Consider the following 20942-nt stretch of genomic DNA (forward strand, 5'->3'; position numbering starts at 1 on the left):
TGAAACAAAGATCTCCCTTTTTGTTTCATTATTTGTTTAAAGCCCTAGACAGTCACAAAAAGATAGACATAAAAGTTGGACGACATCTTCAGTTTTGGATATATATTATTACAGTAAGCATACAGAGATCGAAGGTTGATGGTCGATTTAATATCTTAATGAGTACAATGGCCCTACTTTTCCAATGGAGAGAACAACCTTGCTGAGAAATTTCAAAACAAACAATTACAACGAAATCTTTCAATTTCTTATTTACAATGTTATACTTTGTATTCCTCTATGCATCCATGCAATGAAATGTACCGTATGAATTTGATTCATTATTTTACCATAAAATATCTGAACGTTATCTGTATTTTTGGTCGATTCATGTGAATCGACAACATTGAATAGCTATTCATTATTTCTCTATCCATCCATGCAGTGAAATGTACCGTACGAATTTGATCCATTTATAAGTACAAGGTTGATGGTTCGATCATTTTGGTTGACACCACAAACAATATGAAATATGTATGAGAGGTTACAAAATGAAATCTAATCGGGCCGTCAAACTTTTCAGCCCAATTTCATGAAGTTGATAAGTTAGTTAGCTCCGTGCTATTCAACTAAAAAGACCGAACCGATCAAACCCAACTAAAGAGACAGGGTCAGGTCGAACAGGAAGGGGATCTGGATTGGACCAGGACTAATTAGCCAACTGGATCGGGTTGAACTAGACCAAACCTGGTAAGCCAACTGGAACGGGTCAGACTGGATCGGAACTAGTAGGCCAACTGGATTAGGTCAGGTTGGACCATAACTGGTAAGCCTAACTGGATCAGGTCAAGTCAGACCATAACTGGATCGGGTCAGGTCGGACAAGAATGGTAGGCCACCTGAACCAAGTTGGGTCTGGCCAGAATTGGTTAGACTTTTGGAACGGGTCGGGCCGGACCAGACCAGATCGACAGTCAAATTAGGTCGGGCCTAACCAAATCTAATTAGATGAATGAACTGGATCGAGTCTCGAACCCAACAGGGTCGAGCTGGCCAAACCAACCAAATCGAGACAAGCAAACCAAACCAAGTCAGGCCGCACAAAGTAGGTTGGATCGAACAAAGCAAGTCAGACCAGACATGCCAAACTGGGTAAGACCGAACCAAGTCAGATCAACCGAACTGGGTCAGACAGGAATGTGCATTCCAAAAGTATACATACACATGTAGGGATAGGATTAGGTGTTCTAGAAACTGTGTTTAAGGCATATTTCCTAATCCTAAAGGGCCTAGGATATGTGATATAAGAGTAGGAGAGGGATTGTGATTCCTAAACCTACAAGGAATGGTGATTTGCGGCATTGGTATGGATAAGTCTTCTAGAAACTGAAATAGGTGTTTAAATGTGTAGTTGATTCTCCCTAAGTAGCTAGGTTTAGGTCTCAATCTGATTTGGATAGGATAGAATAGGATAATGTTAGAGATAGGATAGGATAGGGTTTCTAGGATAAGATAAGATAAGGTTGGATAAAGTTCCTTGTTTCTTGCTTCTTCCTTATCTTCATTGTATTAGGACTTCTTCCACCAGATTTGTAGCCTTTCCTAGCTCTTCTAGTCTTCAATTTCGTTCATCCTCTTTGCTCCATTGTTAAGCTATCCAATCCATACCCAAAAATGCTCCAAATAACCTCAAAATGCACTTTATTGCTCCCTTTGCCATTAGAACCTAAAAACACACGAAAATACTTTAAAAGACTAAAACAACTATGAATTAATAACATAAATACATGAAAACAAGCTAAGTAAGTCGCCTAACAAAACATATTCTAGACATTCCAACATGTACCTCAGGGATTTCCAACGAACATGACACATTAAAGAGCATCATTCCCACGGTTTTTAGCTTTCTTTATACTTCAACAAACACTTAATCATAGTTACTATTTATTAGTTCTCATTTAATCAATTAAAACAATGTTTTGAATGTAGTAACATGCCTTAGAGAATTCCCTCAATTCCTCACTAGAATGCACTCTATTTTCACACAGATTTTCTAACTTCACACCCTACACTAGTTATATGTGAGAAGATTGATGTAAATATGAAGACTAACACTCACATATGTTATATCAAAGAAAGCATTTTCTGGATTTACGACAATGACATGAATATGATCTCATGAATGAAATGCTACTACTTAGAACGAGAACCAGTGATTTCATATGCTCATACCAAATTCAAACTCCACATATTGAGCACATAACATCAAGATAGAAGTTGAGGGTTGTAAGGAGGCTAAGGTATTGGCTAACAAAGAAAGGTAAGGATAAACAAAAGTTCTTAAAGCAATACTAAGCAAAGTAATGAATTTGACACTTAAACTCTCTTCAAATGGCCGAAATCAATTTGTACACACAAGGGAAGATTCATTCAACATTTAGGGTCAAATTCACTTTTTTGGATCTTTCCTTCAACAACCAACACTTTTGAGTTCATTCTCACTTATTTTTCAACAACTTTTCTTTCTTTTGAACACTTTTCTATTTTCTTTTGATTTTTCCACGAATTTCTCTTTTTTTTTTCTTTTTCTTTTTCTTTTTCGTGCCCTATCATCTTCCCCCACTCTCGTTTTCTGCCATATATTGACCAAAGGAGTTCACCCTAAGTCGTGTTTTACTATCATTTTAAGAACAAAGGTATGGAAAGTCCTAATCTGAGCTAGGTGAGGATAATGTGGCTAATAAAGAAAATAGGCTTTGAAAAGGCTCAAGAGGGTTAATCCTACAATACATATGAAAAGGGATAGGCTTTTTGGCTCTGGCTTGACTAACAACTTCATCTTATTGTATGTTATGCAATCAATACCATGCTTTGAATGAAATGGGCATGAGTTCTAGTATTTGGAACTTTAATGAAATGCATTCTAAGTAGCAACCAAGCAAAGAATGATGAGATCATGCAACGACTTTAAAAAACAAGAAATCACAGATTATACTCTCCAAAGAACGTTATAGGCTCAAGTCTCTCAAGGTTGTAGCGTTAGTTTGAGTTTCTTCCTTCAAGCATGTTACAAAAACTGATTTTTTTTCCTTTTGTGATTACATGTGAATTCATAAGCTATAACCATAACTAAGCATGAACCAAAGCATAAATCAACTTCCAGCCATGTTTACAACATTCTTTAATAGTCATGCAATTAAAAATCAAATCATCATCATTGTGTTGGAAGGTACCCTAAGACACAAACACACACACAAAAACAACTTAAAAACAACTCTTTTTGGGTTTTTCAAAACTATTTTGTAATTTTTTTGTAAATTTTCGGATTTTCTGATCAAAAGACATAAAAACACTCCAAAACACTCTAAAAACACTTAAAAACAGTGTGAAACAACTTTAGAAATGATGGGTGATAAAATCCCACGAAAATCATGCAAAAGCAATTTGTTTACCCCCCACACTTAAATCAAACATTGTCCCAATGTTTCACACAAAGACGCACATCCAAACAAACAATATAAATGAACTAACATGACAAAATAAAAATAATAAAGAGATAGAGATTGAGGAACGCAAATCTGATTTTGTAGCTTGAATTGGTGAATTTCCCACTTCCTCTCTCGTTGAATGCATGGGTTGCCTCCCAAGAAGCGCTTGCTTTAACGTCGTGCAGCCGGACGAACGTTCTTCTTATCCTCACTTGGAGCCCACGGCATGGAGTGGAATGTCCTCCACAACTTGCCCTTCAACACTTTCGTAATATGGCTCTATGAATGGGAAGGGATAGTGATCATCCCTAATGGTGGTATTTTGGTTCCGGAAGTCCATGTAAATGCTCCCACCACCTTGAAATTGATTTGGAACTTGCACCAAAAAAGGTAACAACGGATTAGTTGAAATGGGAATTGGAATTGGGATTGGAGACTTACTAGGATGTTGTGGCAATGCCCCTAGGGCAGCCACCATCTCGCCAATTGTATCCTTAGGTACAGCCAGATTGGGCGTTTGTAGGGCAATGGCGTGCTTCTTGTGCTTCCCTCCAATTCCTTCCTCGATGGTGGTTCTAGACGCATCCTTCTTGATAGGTGTTGAACGTTCCTGCCCTATATTTTTAATTGTACCAATGGCAAAACAAGAACGAACATCATTAGGATTCTCAATGGATTCAGAAACTTTAAAGTTAATCGTATCACCACCAAACTCCATAGTTAAGGCTCCCTTGGCCACGTCAATCTTGGTGTGGGCTGTTTTCATGAAAGGTCGTCCAAGTAAGAGTGGCGATGGTGGAGAGTGGGTTGAATCCTCCATGTCAAGCACATAGAAATCTGCAGGAAAAATCAAGTGGTCTACCTGCACCAAAACATCTTCCAAAACTCCTCTCGGGTATGCATTAGATCGATCAGCTAATTGAATAATAACACCATCATTTTTAAGCTCTCCTAGATTCATAGATGCATAAACAGAGTATGGCATAACATTAATTGATGCACCTAAATCTAGCATAACATGTTCAAACTTTGTATTACCAATTACACAAGGGATAGTGAAACTACCTGGATCTTTGCATTTAGGTGGCAGCTTTCTTTGCAACATTGCAGAGACATTCTCACTTACATGTACCACCTCTTTCTCCCGAATCCGTTTCCTTGTTTTACAAATCTTCCTTAAAAACTTAGCGTACTTCGGAATTTGCTTTATTGCATCTAGGAGCGGGATATTGACATGCACCTTTCTAAACGTCTCCAGGATGTCTTTTTCATCCTCCTCCTTCTTTGTTTGCAAAAATCTGTCAGGAAAAGGAACATTGGGTGGAACGGAGTTAGAATTAATCAAATTTGAACCCAACTTACCTTTGGTGGCCGAATGGGATGCATTGGATGAAGTAGTGTCCTTAGGTGCTTGCGGCAAAGGGGATTGTGTCCTTGCCGTGGGCTTGTTTGCAGCCTCCTCTTCATGTTGCAACGTCTCGTCTTCATTAGGACTTGTTTTGGATGGTGTGGATGTAGTGCCAACTTCTTTTCCACTCCTCAAGGTGATTGCGTTGGCCGTTTCGAACCCTCTCTTTGGATTGACAATGGTTGAGCTTGTGAGCTTGCCTTGGTCTCGGAATTGCCCCACAAACTCCGCAATCTGCCCTATTTGCTTCTCTAAATGGTCCATCCTTTTGTCTTGGTTTTGCATTGCCTTTTCGTGGTTTTGCAATACTTTTTCTTGGTTTTGCAATACTTTGTTTTGATTTTCTTGCCCCTGAGACAAACTAGTAAGTACCTTAAGAATCGTAGCATTATCTAAAGACGTACCTTGATGGTTTTGGATGGATTGGGGTTGGGTTTGGTCTTGGCCGTGGGTGTTGGTGTAAAACCCCGGGGGTTGCTGCCTAAAGCCTCCTTGTTGGTAAGGTAGTTGAGGCTCCCTCCACTTGAAGTTTGAATGGTCTCTCCAACCCAGATTGTATGTATTGGAATATGGATCATTCCTTGGTTGATTTTGGCTTGGAAACTCAATGGCGTTTGCACTCTCCCACCCACCATTCTCAATCAATTGAGGGCACTTTTCCGAATGATGACCTTGAATAGAACATACGCCACATACAATTGGACTTTGGATCTTCATTCCTTCGGCCATCTGAGACACAAGAGAAATAAGATTAGCTAATTGAGTTTGAAGATCGAATTGAGAACTTACCTCATTCAACTGTTGCTGTGGGGGGTCCCTTTGCCCAATTCCTTCGTATTGTTGTGCATTGAGAGCTCGGTTTGCAATGAGGTTCTTGGCTGCCATAGGGGTTTTATCCACCAACGCTCCTCCCGCCGAAGCATCAAGCATTTGTCTTTCAATGGGAAGAAGACCTTCATAAAAGTATTGAATTAGAAGCTCCTCCTTCATTTGATGTTGAGGACATGATGCAACAAGGGTTTTAAAACGCTCATAGTATGTTGGAAAAGACTCCCCTTGACTTTGTTGAATTCCGCTAATCTTCTTTCTCAAGAGAATGACTCTTGAAGTAGGAAAGAACTTTTCAAAAAACGCCCTCTTCATGCTCTCCCAAGAGGTGACAGTTCCGGGTGCTAACTCGTATAACCAATCCTTGGCCTTCTCCAAAAGTGAGAACGGGAAAGCCTTCATCTTCAAAATGCTACCATCAACGTTAACTGGAGTCATGCTCGAACACACCACCTCGAACTCCTTCAAATGCTTGTTGGGATCCTCCATGGACAGTCCATGGAACTTTGGAATGTGGTGCAACAAGCTTGACTTCAATTCAAATTCGTCGGTCTTGTCTTGAGCCGCCCTTGGGTATTGGATGCAAAAGGGTGCGGCATTGGCCAATCCCGAGGCAAAAAGCTCCTTGATTGTTCGGTTGTCCGCTGCCATGTCTTCTTCACCCACTCTTGCCGTGGGTTCCTCTTCTTCAAATTCAGAAACGGACTCGGAACTTTCACTTGATTCGCTAGGTTCTGGGTTCTTTCTCTTTCGTCTCAACTCTCGCTCGAAATCGTCGTCAAAGTCCAAGATATGTTCACGAATCGGATGAGAACTCCGAGTCATAAACTAGTACCTAAAACAAGAAACAAAACAAGATTAAGAATCTGGAATAAAATAAAACAAACGAAAATAAAACAATCCAAGGGATTAGCAAAGTTGCTAATCCCCGGCAACGGCGCCAAAAATTTGATGCGAAATATATAAGCACACAAATTAAACCTTCTTTTTTGACAATTGTAGTATAGATATAAGTAAGGATGATGACAATAAGCACATGCAAGAAGATCTGATATATCCATAGTGTATTGAATCAACAAAACACATGATTTAAGTATATAGTAGATGATGTGATATATCCTTAATGTATTGAATCAACAAAACACATGATTTAAGTATATAGTAGATGTCCGCCACAGGAAAGTTAGAGCTTCTCTATATATTATTATGAAAAACCAAAAGGACAAGTTGGCGCAGGTAAATGCAGCTTATGATTATATGAAGTGCAGATGGAGAACTAATCAGCACAAGACCGTCAATAAGCACACAAATCTAAAATAAAAAAGTATGTTCACCGCAGCATGGATATTCTCATGTATAGTCAAAGGGGAACCCGTGGATAATGACGGTATAAGTAGCTCAAACTACCAACCTAGTAATGAAACAGTTAATCATTAAAAGATAGTACTTGAGTAATGTGAAATGTTTGCCACCGAGCGGATAGCTTTTCCTTGAAGTAATAAGGAAAAAACTTGAAAGACAAAAGGTGGCAACAATAAATGTAGCTTATGAATTTGTTGTGTGCTAACGGAGGAAAATCTAATCAGCACAAGACCGTCCATAAGCACTTTAAAAACTAAAATAAAATTAAGGAAACAATAAGTGTATCTGCGATAATTACCAGTTAGCAAATACATATTGTATTCGTATTAACATCCATTGACAAAAAGATCACCGAGAGACATGTTTGACATACAATTGGATTTCAATACCACAACACACCAAATGCGTCTAAGATTTTAGATCATGATATCAGATCATCTAACATTAAGCCACAAACTTTGAACTTGGATTTGAAATCGAATTACAAGATTTTTCCTAAAGATCTGAAGCTTCATCAAAATCCAAATGTACCAAAAAACAAACACAAATCCTTTGCCTGACCTAAACTCTCCTAAAAATCTGAAATTTCATCAAAATCCAAACAAGCACAGCAATAATAAATCTAAAAGCTACTAATCAAATTAAAATTAAAAATCATCCTGACCTAAAATTTAAAATCGAAACAAAATCAGACGCATATCCAAATCGAAAACCAGTTCCAGATTATCATAAAGCCGGGATTATCATACATCATCGACGCAGAAATATAAAGAAAATAATAAATAAATAGAAACAAAGAAAAACCCATACCAGAAAACAAATGGAAATCGGAGAAGAAATGGTTGAAAGAAAAACGCGGTGCGTTTTCATGGAACAGGAGAAGAAGAGTAATGCGACGGCGACGAACTGGAAAGAAGAGAGTAGGGTTTCAGCCTTTATATAGAAGAAGAAAGTCATGGTTTTTCTAATATCCGATTGTGACGCTAGAGATTGGTTGAATTACAAATTTGATTTGGGCTGCTGACTAAAACTGGGCCCGTAATCAGAAGATCATTCTTATATTTTTGACTGAGTATATATTATAAGCTCATCCAAAACAGTTAATTTCCTAATTATTTTTAGGATTGTTATTACTACTCTAAAAATTTCATTTGACAATCAAAATTTTCTATAATTAGAAAGATAAATGCACTTGTGAGGAGTGTAGAATGAGATTTTTGGAATGATGAAAGTAGTTCCCTTGTTTTTTTTATGACATTTGTTTTTACCTTCGTCAATTCTTCGCCAATAAGAATATAAATACTTTCAGACCTTACTTCTCAAAATAAGTTTCACAAGATTTGTACGGAAAAAAAAGAGCACAAAACGTTATTGTTTCTCATTAATTAGCTAACCAAGAGAGTTAAGAATTGTACTTCTTTCGTGTTATTTGTAATTAGTAGCAGAGCCAGCAACTATTCTCGAAAGTCAGACGTATGAAAAATGAAACTTGTTGATGTGTGTGTGCATGTATAATGTGCCACCTTTCGATTTCCATGCACAACAACAACGGCATCATCCTTTTCAAGCGGACTATCTTCAAGAACACCGACTCTAAGAACGATGATTTTTTTTCTTTTTAAATGTCAATATAATTGTGATATTTGTTTCTCGTATTCTGATATTCCATGCATTAATAATTAGGCTGTAGAGAGAGTTAAGGCAGTAGTGTCCCCATACGTTTTCATTCATTTGGAATCTGGGCTTTCGTTTTATTAGATTTTTTTACTTCTTTATTCAATTTTAACATAAAATAAATAAAATGTGAAATTCTTGAGTAGTCTACTTCCCTTCGAATGATGAACTCTTTTTATGCAATTATGAACTCTACGGAACTTTCTCAATTCCAACGCAACTTATTCTTTTTAAGCTGACGTAACGGCAACAAATTTGTTTTGAAAAATCCAAGATATTTTGCTCTCCTAATATTGGTGAAATTGAAGAACATGGCCATGGCTGGTTTCTATTAGAAATATAGAACTACTGCTTAATATATAGTTCAATCAAAACATAAATTATGATTGACATGACATGAAATTAGGGTTTATTAATGTTGATTACAGAAACTTCCAAATGCATGCATGGATTGATGATCAACGTTTTATATATATATTATGCTGAGAGGACTCATCATGGACGGACTTCTAGATGGAAATGAAATGGTAGCATAGATATTCAATGTAACAGATTGTGAACTTTGGGATCTGCTGTTGTGATCTGTTTGTCTTGATCGATCGATCTCCTCTCTATCCCATAACGTCACGGATGCTTTTCGGATGCACTTGCTGCAGCTCCAAGTCGCTTTTCTCATACGCCTTGGCCTCATCTGTCGTCTTTGTCATGCCTGTTGCTTTTGTTGGCTTCTCATCCTTCGTCTCCTTATTCTTTCCCCAAAGAACAAGATAGAGCCCGGCAACAATCAAAACTGACCCTACAGCACTGAATGAAGTACAATATGTACCAAGCTAATTAGTATATAATTTTCATATGAGATTATCCAAGTGAATTAATTGATAGGAATTTTGGTTTAGGTCATTGCGAAAAAATGAAACTGAAACTGTATGTATACGTACGTTCCAACGTATAATTTCTCATCGAGTAAAGCCCAGCTTGCAATGGCAACAATGATGAGGAGCAAGGGACTAAACACGGACACGTAAAGAGGGCCTTTTAGCTGAATACTCCATGAAGAGAGGAAGAATGCTAGTGCAGAACCCATAATTCCCTGTAATTAGTTATTATGCTCATGAGTTAGTATAAATTAGCAAATCTAATGATTAATAATTGAAGAATAAGTTTAAGCAAGAGTAAGAGCTAGTGCATACAGCAAAGAGGGATGCAACAAGCCTAATGGGATCTTTTAGAGACCATGAAGCCGCTTTGTGATCAGCAATTACAGCAATGATCCCACACTCAAAGCTGGCCATCAAACACATCAGTGTGGTGCTTGTATAAGGAGCTGGAAAGCTTTCCCCTACTCTAGCCTGAAATTATATCGGAGGACGGGAGCAACTATTATTTGAGTTCAACAACGATAAAACAACTCCCAATAGATATTAGCGTCTGTAGCTATAATTTAGCCAATGAAAAACTGTAGCACTAATTTTAGAGTTCATTTTTGCTCGTCATCCGTAATGGCGGATGCTTATCACAGCATTGATTGTCATCAGACGAGTACATATCATTCCTATTTCTATACACGCTGAACCTAATAAAAACACGAAAAATGAAAGGGTGATGATGATCGGTTACTTACTTGGATTATGAACCAGAATGCCCAACCTAAGGTGCTTAAGATGACAAAAAGGGGGCCAATAAAGGAGCTTGATTTGGTGCTGGAACTTGCTTCTCCCATTCTCTGAGCATAAGTCCAGTGAATTTTGGAGTCACCTAGACCAATGATGTGTCCATGGTAAAATGAAAGTAACATAGCTCCAGATACACACACAATTGTTCCCATCGCCTTAGATAGCCCTGCTTTGCTCTTGAGCTTTGCAGATTCTTGTCTGCAAAATTAAATTAAACATTCCATTAGTGTTAAACATATAATTAACTAATTAGTGCAAAAATAACATATTAATTAGTACGATGTAATACGATATATAGTACCTGAAAATGACTGCAAGGATAAATGTCATGGCCGGAAGTGTGTTTTGCAATGCGCATGCAATCGTTGCGGTCGAAGTCTTTAAACCGAGAAAATAAAAAACCTGATTTGCAGTGGCCCTGCATTTTAAATTCACGTTATTATAATTAATTAAGTGAATTAATTGATTTCCAATGATGCACATGATAAATTTGATATTAAATTAAGAACAAATTAACACACTTACCCAGTTAATGAGCACAGAAACGTCTGGAAGAGAATAGGCAACGTGATCTTCGGTCTTGTTTTCCTATTAGAAAGAGAGAACGAACATAAAAAAAACATGATGTGTAAAGGAACTTTCTCTAAATTGTAATGCGAAAATTAAAGAAACTGGAATTGATTAATAATCATCATATCCTTCTTTTTCTCTTTTTATATTATTGTTAGGAAAATACTTGCACGCCACCTTGTTCACTCTTTTGCGACCAACGTATTTACCAGTTAAAATTTCATAATCAGGATCGTTTATTTTTTCAATATCAATCTATAGATTCTCTCTATATATATAAAGTACCAATCAAATTGAAAATTATTTAATGATTTATATGCAGAGCAAATAAACATTGTTGGTATCAAGTAACATTCACTTATTTGATATATTTTTTATGATGTAAAGATGAACTTAAATGATGATTAAGAACATAAACGAGTCTCATTATAAAATAATAAAATTTGCATAGTAAAAATACATTAAGCTCTATTGGTGGATATGTGTTGCATTAATGCATCCCATAGGTGGATGCTTAATTAAGCCTTAATCCTACTGATTTACCAGCTGTATATATGAAATAAGATTATTAATAAAATTGCATGCAGCCATGAGAGGTTGGGACCAAGCTAATACGTAGCAATGGCCTTGAGCTAAGCAGAGAAGAAGGAAAGGACAAATGGTTAAGCATGACATGGCGACCATGCATGCAAGGGTGCTGCCACCTTGAGCCAGTTACGAGTGGCACGTTAAATTAAGCCCCCAAAGGGCCAAAAGTGACAGACTGGAAAATAAAGTTGACACACTTTCCATGCATGGCTTTGGCTGGCTTTTTGTGTTTATTGCGTGCCTAGATCAACTCCAATACCAGATCTAGCTAATTAAATTCGTTCACCAGAGTTTTTCAATTTTCGGATTTTCCAAGAACCATTTTTAATTAAAAAGTTAAGTGCTTCAACTAAAGAAATCAAAGCGAGAGTTAAAGCATCTCGACGTCAAAATATTGAACAAAAAATTACGATTTGATGATTCACATGGTAATTTGACATTATGTTAAAATTACATCTTCAACTGATGTATCTAATATATTATTTTGTAGTGTAATGTTAGGGAGACTAAATTTATAGACGACAAAGCTTCACTTATATCAAATTTAATGCAAGGCCATCCAAAAGTGGGGAAAAAAAATACCAAATTTAATGCAAGGCCAGTCCAAAAGTGGACAAAAAAAAAAACTGAAATAATTATTTGGAATATGAATTTTGAGGCGGCATTTTTTACGTCAACCACCAAGCTTTCAATCCACCTCAGCTTTTGGTTGATTGGTTGGGATGAAATGAGATGCTATTTTTTACCGTTACATTTCCACTTGCCAATTTGAAGCATCGGTATAGATGCTCTTAGTCACTTTTAACATTTTTTTTAGCCTAATTAAGCTAAAATCCTTAAATAATTATCAAAATATTTTAGTTTAAAGTACAAATGACAATTAAACAATGAGTGCAAAAATCACTACTGGAACGGAAAAAACAAATTCTATATGATCATTCAAAAAACTAAATTTCTATTTGTTAATGGCAAAAAGTAAAAGAAGATAAAAATCTGATTGAAATGAAGAACAAAACAAACATGCAGTCTTTATATATATAATTTATGATGTTTAAAATCCAGGCCAAGACTTATTATATATACTGAAAAATTGAGACCATTCGACTCAAATAAACTAAGTAACTTTACATGCAGGGAGACAAAAATTCGATTAAAACTTGCGTTCAACAGAAGGAAAACATTCGACCACAAAAAACAGAGAGAAATTTTTTTTTTTGAAATTGGTGCATGAAATCAGACTCAAACCCTAAGAGAATTTAGTGACATGCAACAAGACTAACAGATGAGCACTTTACCATTCCATCAAATAAGCAAAGGGAGCAATGACAGCGGTGGCGAAAACTTGACGATAAGCAACAAGAACAAGAGGGTCCATGTCAGATTCAATAGCAAGCTTTGAAATAATGTTCATTCCTGCATAGCTCGCTTGGACCAAAACCATAGCCATGAATGGCATGTATTCGCTATAGCCAGCCATTTCTGCAGAACCCTAGCTACTTTGTAACTTGTACTACAGAGAGAAGGAGAAACTGAGAGAGGGAGAGAGAGAACTTTCCCTCGTACCGTCGAGGGTTTTCCGAAGAAAATAAGAGAGAGAGAGAGAGAGAGAGAGAGAGAGAGAGAGAGAGAGAGAGAGAGAGGGGGGAGGCCAAAGTATTGAAGAGCGTAATGAGAGAGCGCGGAGAATGAGAAATGTGGAGGGCAATATATAGAGTTAGGTTAAAGAAGCTAAACAGAAAGTAGAAGAGAGTTTTGCGTGGAAATAAGAGAGAGAAACCGTTAAAGATTGATTTCTTGTAACACTTGGGCTTGTGCATGGCTACATATCTAAATGCGACTGCCACTACCACATAAAGACGCTTTCAGTTTTGTCTTTTGAGCAATTATTCGGTAAACGTCACCCAAAATTGAGGTTGGTATAGGCGTAGCGATTTCAAAGTACCCATTGGAAGTTCCTATGTCACGATTTCCTTAGCCTTGCCATTCGAATTCCTATATCAGTTTTCCTCTTTCCAATACTGCTGAATTTGTTCAAATGTTATGTGAAAGTACCTGTTGTAACTTTCCAATGTCGCGATTTCTGATGAAAGAAGTTGTTCTCTTGAAAACACTTAATGAATTTTTTTTTTCTTTGATGTGGGATTGATATTCTCAACACACATCTTCATGTGCGGAGAATTTTCAAGCATAGTATATGGACAACACAAATCGGGTGATGTGGATCACCTGTGGCTGTTGGGTTTCACAAATGGGAAAACTTAATTATGATTCCATGAAGAAAGTTGAGGATCTACCGTAAAACCAACTGACATTATGGAGATTATCCCAACTGCTTATAAGCACATACATAATTACTCATTTATCCGATGTAAGATTGATTCTCAACAATTTCATTAACGCATTTGCTCTAGTTCTTGTATTCAGTTCTCTCCTCCCGTGTCGGATGTATATGTATTAAAATGTTAGGTAATTTATAAATATCGAAGAACTACGAAGTATCTTCTTATTCGGCCATCTAGCCAATGCTTGCGGTTTAGTACCTCTGTCACCAACCACGAAGATCACATTCACATTCTGACATCAACCACAAAGAATGCATGTATTAACTTTACTTCAAAAGGCATAACCGGTATTAATATACGTATCTACCAAACTTGAACATGTGTTAGCTATAACTGCAAATAGCACATTACTTTCCTACAATGCATAGGGCCTTATCACTCATTATATAAGAGTCCTTGTCAATTTAACATCAATCTCTAACATTTTAATGGACACTGTTTGGACGGAGATTCACCAACAAGAAGAGCATCAACCTACATAACGTTTGAATGGACACTGTTTTTAGTAGTGTTTTGTTTGAATTAGTACATGACACATTTACACTAAGAGAGAATGGATTTGAACTAACTCGCACAATGAGTTAGTCATGTTTATTTGGTACGTATCAAACTCTTATCCACAAGAGTAGAACGCCTAAAATTTTTTATTTACAAGTGAAGAAGAATTCATTAAACTGTATAAGATATACTAAGTGGCGGTGCAGATTCAAACTTAAGATTGCTTAGTAACTCGTTACAAAGAAGTACATAACCATTAGGGTCATGCCTGATGTTGGAGGTGAGGATTAGACCAAGTTCCATGATAAACTAGTCATAATTAAGTATCGAACTTATCATTCACGTAAATCAAACATAAAATCTCACACTTAAAAATAAAAAGAAAACACCTATAAATTGTAGTGTGAATAACGTTATATGGTTCCGTCATCCAAATTTGGACCTCGGCCCTCATAACACATATGTTGGGCTCAAATAGAAGTAGGCCACAAAACTCAAATAGGCCATAAGATAAGCATTACCTTAAACACAAAAGGATCAACGACCGCAAACAACATGTTACCAAATGAACGTTGACCGTAATCCGCATGAAATCTCGTACGCCATGCTTAAATTGCGGACGTCTTTATATAACATTGTGTTGTTTTAGCGTCTTAGATTTGAAATGGATTCTATGTGTGTGAGTCAGTGACTCGTTTGAGACCGAACACGGTTGAATAATTGTTATATGAAGAAATGAAAAACGGAATAAAGGAAGACGATGACTCTCAATCTTTGCTAGAGAGTGGAAGAATTAACCAAAGGAAAGATAAAGGAGTTATTGGGGAGGGTGCTTTTGGTCGTCCTCCTCCTACAGCTTTTAACCTAGCTTTCCATCAACAAATCCCAGAGAGAAATGCAGCTGCAAACCATGGAATCTTTACACCTGAAAAGAAGGTATTCCTTTTCACTTTGGAAAATTTTCTTTTATTTTGTTTAAAATGTATGATTTTTTTGGTGTTGCTATTGACCTTCAACATTGAATCTCATTTAATTTTCGGCAATCTCAATGTACAATCAATTTAAACAGAAGAATTTGTTAGGCTGGATCATTACACAGAAATATCAGTATTTGAATGGTCTAAATTCATGTAATTTAGTATTTATTCAATTTACCAATTGCAAATTCTTGCATCTTTCTTTATTCTCTCGAAAATAATTCCTCACTAAGAATCTTTTTTGTTGGATCGTATTATACTTATAAAAAATTCTATGGACAAAGGATTGGAACAAATTATATAGCATTCGAGGAAACATGAACAAAGGATTGGAACAAATTATATAGCATTCGAAGAGCTCATTTGGCTACTGTCGGCACATAGGTTAACCAAGTTGGTTTTGTACTCCGAGCATTTTTTTCTTTTGGTTTGAAGAAATCTCAAATCATATCTGTGATGTTTTATTTGAAGATCGTACTTCTTAATTATCAATAAATCACGATAGTTTTTGTTTCCAAAAAACCTTTTTTGGTGAATTGATGTGGTTTGCCTTAAGCTTGGCTATGTCAATTAGATTGATCCGACTGATGTTTTATAAACTTATAAATACTAAGACTAGAAAAATTAAATTCGACAAGTTCAACATATGGCTAGCACCAAATCTTTTATGTACAGCCTCAAATAGGCAGATTTTTTTCTGCGTTGTTTTTTTGCTCATGGTGAAAAATTACAATTTTGTTTAGGAGAGGGAGTTTGAACAATGAGTATTATATTTATGTAGGCCAGAGAGCAAAGGTGTCGGTGCATTGTTTGAATCTTCCTATATAATGCCTACTTACCTGAAATTAGTCTTGCACACCCATACATTTGGAACCGCAACAAAGACAAGTTTATGAAAATGTATGACATCAAATTAATTTTTACACACTAATTTTTTTTTTATACATAACTGTTATTTTTTACTTTGAACTGAATAAATAAAAGAAGAATCAAGAGACATAAATAAGTAAAAATGTACAGAAAGAGAAAAAGAAATTGTGAAATCACTTTCCTTTGTGAAAATATATTTTGTTTGCCAAATACCAACTGTGACATTTCTTATAATTTTTGGGAACTGTTATTAACACTCTAAAAATCTCATTCTACACTTCTTACTAGTGTATTTTTCTTTTTAATTATATAAAGTTTGATGTGAAAAATAAGATTTTTTAAATGTCAATAACAATTGCCTAATTTTTTTTCTTTACAAGTAAGAATGGGAAGGGAAGACTCGAACTATGAATTTCAAGTGCACGATAATATCTTAATCCACAGAGTTACAAATTTCGTGACAATTTTTCATATTTAAAAAATAAAGTAAAGTAAGCATTTAAAAAGCAAAGAAAAAGTAGCTAGCTTCAGTAATTATATAAGTACTCACAAAAACACTGAAACACAGATTGAGTGAGATACATAGAGAGAGAAAGAGGCAGACTCTTCAGTAGTGAAGTGTGAAGTGATTAAAAAATTTAGATTTGTGCATTTTGTACAGGAGGAAGGTATGTCTTGCACTCAGTCACTGGGTCTCACTCTCACGTTCTTCGGCACCGTCCTTCTGATTATTCTCTCAGCCTCCGTCGATGGCCAGCGCAATCCGAGGCCCATCATCTTCAACTTTGGGGACTCCAACTCGGACACCGGTGGACTTGCCGCTGGACTTGGCTTCTCCATCAACCCCCCCTACGGCCGTACTTTCTTCCGCAGATCAACCGGCCGCCTCACCGACGGCCGCCTCGTCCTCGACCTCCTCTGTAAGTATACCTCCACCCCCAACTTCCAAATTCATACATTTTAAGTAGCGTTTTAGCGACATAAACATAGTTCATTAGGATGATAAGATTAGGAATGAGTCTCGATAACTTCATCCGATCCTGTTGTGAGTCTCCGTCCCAATCACCGGATTTGATTGATCCGAATTTCACTTCGGATCCATTATTGTTGTGACGTCTCGATCTACTAATCGACTGAGACATCATGCTATTAATACACGGTCATGTGTAAAAGAGTGACGTGGTGCGCTGTGCGCCACTGTGACAGTGGACCGTTTTGTGTATGTTGTCAAATCTGTGTCGGCGGTTTCGAGGGTATATTTTCGATGTTACCGTTGAGCGACTAAACCACGTCGTGAGTTACGTAAGGTAAACTAGGGTGGAATGTGGGTCAAACCAATTCGAACCCGTCTATGTCCAACTCAACTTTTAACTTGAACATGTGAGTTTGTTTATAGTTATAATCCGTCCGAACTTAATTTAATTTTGATTCATTCATTAATTGAGTTTAGTTGGGTTGATCATTTGTCCGTCCATCTCCAACCCAATCTAACCTGACTAACCAAACTCAATCTAACCAAATTGTAGCCTATATCAATTAATGCTCATATTACACCAAGTGAGCCAAGTCTAAAAAACCAACGCCCTTTTTTAAAAAAATTAATAAATTACCCTTTATAATTACTTAAGCTTTTAGGAAATAAGAGGATTTGATTAATCATCTTGTATTCGTAGTCTCTAAATTCTAAAACTTTATAGTAGATTGATTTATGAAATTAAAGTTAGCTAGCTTTGATGCTATTTGACTTAATTTTTTTAGGAATTCTTAGAAACTAAGTTGTTACAAGATTAACTTGAAAAAGTTGGGCAATCCGAACACAACCCAAGTAAACCCTAACCCAATTAAACCTAACCTCAAATGAACCCGAATGCAACCCAACCAGAACCCGAGCCCGAATTGTAAAAGTTGGGTTAGGATTTGGTTAGCATTTTAACCTGTCCAACCCGCCAGAGTTTCACCCCTAAGGTAAACAACGTTGGCTGGTGGGGTCCACCCCTCAATTTCCGAACAAGGACTTGATTGTAATTTCAAGTCCCTAAACAAAATAATGAGGTGGGATCACCTTATTTGTACACGTGCGTTGAACTTGAGACTTGCACTTTACTTGTCTAGACTAGTGTTGGTTCTTCGGCACATGCACATGCAAATTATTAATAAAATAATTCAGAATGTATGTAGTCAATTAGGCTTAGCAAATCACGCACAAACATTATGATTATAGCTGTTTGAGCTATTAATTAGTACTTGCAAAGGCCCACACTTATAAGTGAGAAATTTAATTTTTATTTTTCTCAAATATTGTTTTTTAATTTTTTGATGGGAGGAGTTATTTGTTTTTAACGGGATTGTCAAGCATATGAAAAAAATAATAATAATGAAAATGACTTGAAAACTTTGAGTTTTAATCAAAATGATAAAAATATGTTGTAAGTGAATAGAACCATTAGTGATTTTTTAAAGTAAAAATATCATTTTCATTTAAAATGAACAGTATCAAAAGTGTTACATTCGAAACTAGACGGGACAAACTTTGTTGCTTTTTATCCCTGTGGTCGTTGCCGCGGCCCCGCGGCTTTTAGCTTTGACAGACTAAGGTTAGGTTGTGGTGTGAGTTTGTTTTTTAGTTTTTAATGTTTTATTAACCTAACATGGTCAATGTGATCTCCCATATCCTAGGGTATGGGTTCCTATCTTCTTTTATCTTTTATTTTTATCACAAATATGTGACATGTAGATGTGCAGTTTAATTAACCAAGTCCTACGGAGTCTATATATTTAGGATAGTGTTGTTCACACATTTTTTTTTACTTCTCATACACATTTGTTAATTTTCGACCATTGATAATCTTCAATTCATTCGATACAACGGTAAAAAATTGAAAGGGGTGTATGAGAAATAAAAATGAGTGTGTGAATAACACTATCTTATATTTATCGATCCTCTTGCTTGTGGTTATGACAAAGTGTTAGTGACTTGAATTATAAAATTGCTATGGATATTAAGATGATGTTCTTTTCTTGTGCAGGCCAAAGTTTGAATGGAAGTCTGTTGAGTCCATACCTAGACTCTCTGGCAGGGTCGAGGTTCACAAATGGAGCCAACTTTGCAGTTGTCGGGTCCTCTACCCTTCCGAAACGTGTCCCGTTTTCGTTGAATATTCAGGTCATGCAGTTCATCCATTTCAAGGCTACTGCAGGTATGCATGTATAATGTAACCATCAGTATTTGGAATTTCAATTTCCGTTGATGCCTTGATTGGATATTGAGCTTGCGGAAGTGTACAAGTCTACGTTGTTTTTCTTCCAAGCACTAAATGTATAAACCAGTTAGCTGATTGTGCTGCTTAATTTGTTTTTAGGTTCAAAACATTTGATAAGCGATGAAGGTTTCCGGAAAGCACTTTACATGATCGATATTGGACAAAATGATCTTGCTGATTCGTTTGGTAAAAACCTTTCGTACGCTGAAGTGACGAAGAGAATCCCATCAGTTATTGCAGCAATCAAGAGCGCCGTTCAGGTGAGTCTGGTGCCGTATATACAACGATCATACAAAGGCAGGCTGTTAAGAGAATTACAGAAATCGTCATCAAAATACTTTGTTAGCAGTTTGTGTCATTTCAGGGATCATATGGAGACTGAAATAGTTATCACATGAATTGTAGGCTTTATATGATCACGGTGGGAGGAACTTTTGGATACACAATACCGGGCCATTGGGTTGTCTCCCTCAAAAGCTTTCGCTAGTCCAGAAGAAGGATTTGGATCTATATGGATGTCTTTCAAGTTACAACGCGGCTGCGAGGTTGTTCAACGAAGGATTGCGCCATCTATGCAATGGGATGAGACCTCAATTAAAGGATGCTACTATAGTTTATGTAGATGTATACGCCATCAAGTATGATCTCATTGCCAACTCCGCGAAATACGGTGAGCCTACTTATATATGCTAATGCAAGTAGATAGCGAGTTTGTTTAATCTAGTTTAAGTACAGTACAATTTAGCTTGAGAAATATTTTACCATGTAGGTTTCTCTAGCCCGCTAATGGCATGCTGCGGCAATGGAGGCCCTCCGTACAATTACAACATCGGTTTGACATGTGGTCATCCTGGTTCTAATGTCTGCGATGAAGGATCCCGATATGTGAGCTGGGATGGGATTCATTTCACCGAAGCTGCAAACACAATAGTAGCTTCGAAAATCCTTTCCACAAAATATTCCACGCCAAGCATTCCATTTGATTTCTTTTGTCGCGGTTAGTCAGGTGTAGAAAACTAGTAGTAGTGTAATTGCCTGCGCAAGTCTTGATCTTATTAGTGGGTTTGTTTCCACTTCTCTTTGTACTTTATTTTCCAAGACTCAAAGGAGTGAAAAGAGTGTTGATGCAAGCGTGCCGGGCTGAAGCTACAACGGCTTCAAAGATGACCAATACGAAGTTGCCAAATTGACCCAAGATTACAGACTACTTAATGATTTCTAGCTATACTAACAAACAAATAGACCAGATGATGCCACAGGTCACTGAATCAAACACATCACATAAGTGACTCGTCACTTAATGCTCCCCCTCAATCATATGTTTGGTACCAAGTATTCTCCATCAAAATTTGATGAATAAGACTGAAACTTCCCATGTGAATTTCAAAGCTTGCCTTCATCTATGCTTCGAGTATATCAACCGCA

The 20942-nt window shown here is 36.8% G+C and overlaps 3 protein-coding genes across 3 annotated transcripts; 1 reads left to right on the forward strand and 2 right to left on the reverse strand.

The window, feature by feature from the left end:
- Nucleotides 1–419: 419 nt before the first annotated feature.
- On the reverse strand, nt 420–7963 carry LOC137744732 (uncharacterized). Its single transcript, XM_068484525.1, has 2 exons — nt 7876–7963; nt 420–6538 (listed from the first exon to the last, which is right to left on the reverse strand). The coding sequence occupies exon 2, from the start codon at nt 6526–6528 to the stop codon at nt 3676–3678; it is 2853 nt and encodes a 950-aa protein (XP_068340626.1). The 5' UTR covers nt 6529–6538; nt 7876–7963; the 3' UTR covers nt 420–3675.
- A 1387-nt stretch (nt 7964–9350) lies between these two features.
- Nucleotides 9351–13047, reverse strand: LOC137744680 (WAT1-related protein At1g09380-like). Its single transcript, XM_068484450.1, has 7 exons — nt 12866–13047; nt 10938–11000; nt 10714–10830; nt 10361–10610; nt 9930–10088; nt 9678–9829; nt 9351–9543 (listed from the first exon to the last, which is right to left on the reverse strand). The coding sequence occupies exons 1-7, from the start codon at nt 13045–13047 to the stop codon at nt 9351–9353; spliced, it is 1116 nt and encodes a 371-aa protein (XP_068340551.1).
- A 3764-nt stretch (nt 13048–16811) lies between these two features.
- LOC137745795 (GDSL esterase/lipase At1g09390-like) lies at nt 16812–20839 on the forward strand. Its single transcript, XM_068485807.1, has 5 exons — nt 16812–17177; nt 19284–19454; nt 19617–19777; nt 19923–20187; nt 20287–20839. The coding sequence occupies exons 1-5, from the start codon at nt 16928–16930 to the stop codon at nt 20517–20519; spliced, it is 1080 nt and encodes a 359-aa protein (XP_068341908.1). The 5' UTR covers nt 16812–16927; the 3' UTR covers nt 20520–20839.
- The last annotated feature ends 103 nt before the right edge of the window (nt 20840–20942 follow it).

The sequence above is a fragment of the Pyrus communis genome, chromosome 9 (assembly GCF_963583255.1).
Source record: "Pyrus communis chromosome 9, drPyrComm1.1, whole genome shotgun sequence".
Lineage (NCBI taxonomy): Eukaryota > Viridiplantae > Streptophyta > Magnoliopsida > Rosales > Rosaceae > Pyrus > Pyrus communis.

Coding starts and splice junctions, on each gene's coding strand:
- LOC137744680 (XM_068484450.1), bottom strand. CDS start 13,047: ATGGCTGGCTATAGCGAATACATGCCATTCATGGCTATGGTTTTGGTC. Junction 10,831..10,937: donor TTTCTGTGCTCATTAACTGG/GTAAGTGTGTTA, acceptor TTTAAAATGCAG/GGCCACTGCAAATCAGGTTT. Junction 10,611..10,713: donor ATCCTTGCAGTCATTTTCAG/GTACTATATATC, acceptor TTAATTTTGCAG/ACAAGAATCTGCAAAGCTCA.
- LOC137745795 (XM_068485807.1), top strand. CDS start 16,928: ATGTCTTGCACTCAGTCACTGGGTCTCACTCTCACGTTCTTCGGCACC. Junction 17,178..19,283: donor CCTCGTCCTCGACCTCCTCT/GTAAGTATACCT, acceptor TTTCTTGTGCAG/GCCAAAGTTTGAATGGAAGT. Junction 19,455..19,616: donor CCATTTCAAGGCTACTGCAG/GTATGCATGTAT, acceptor ATTTGTTTTTAG/GTTCAAAACATTTGATAAGC.
- LOC137744732 (XM_068484525.1), bottom strand. CDS start 6,528: ATGACTCGGAGTTCTCATCCGATTCGTGAACATATCTTGGACTTTGAC.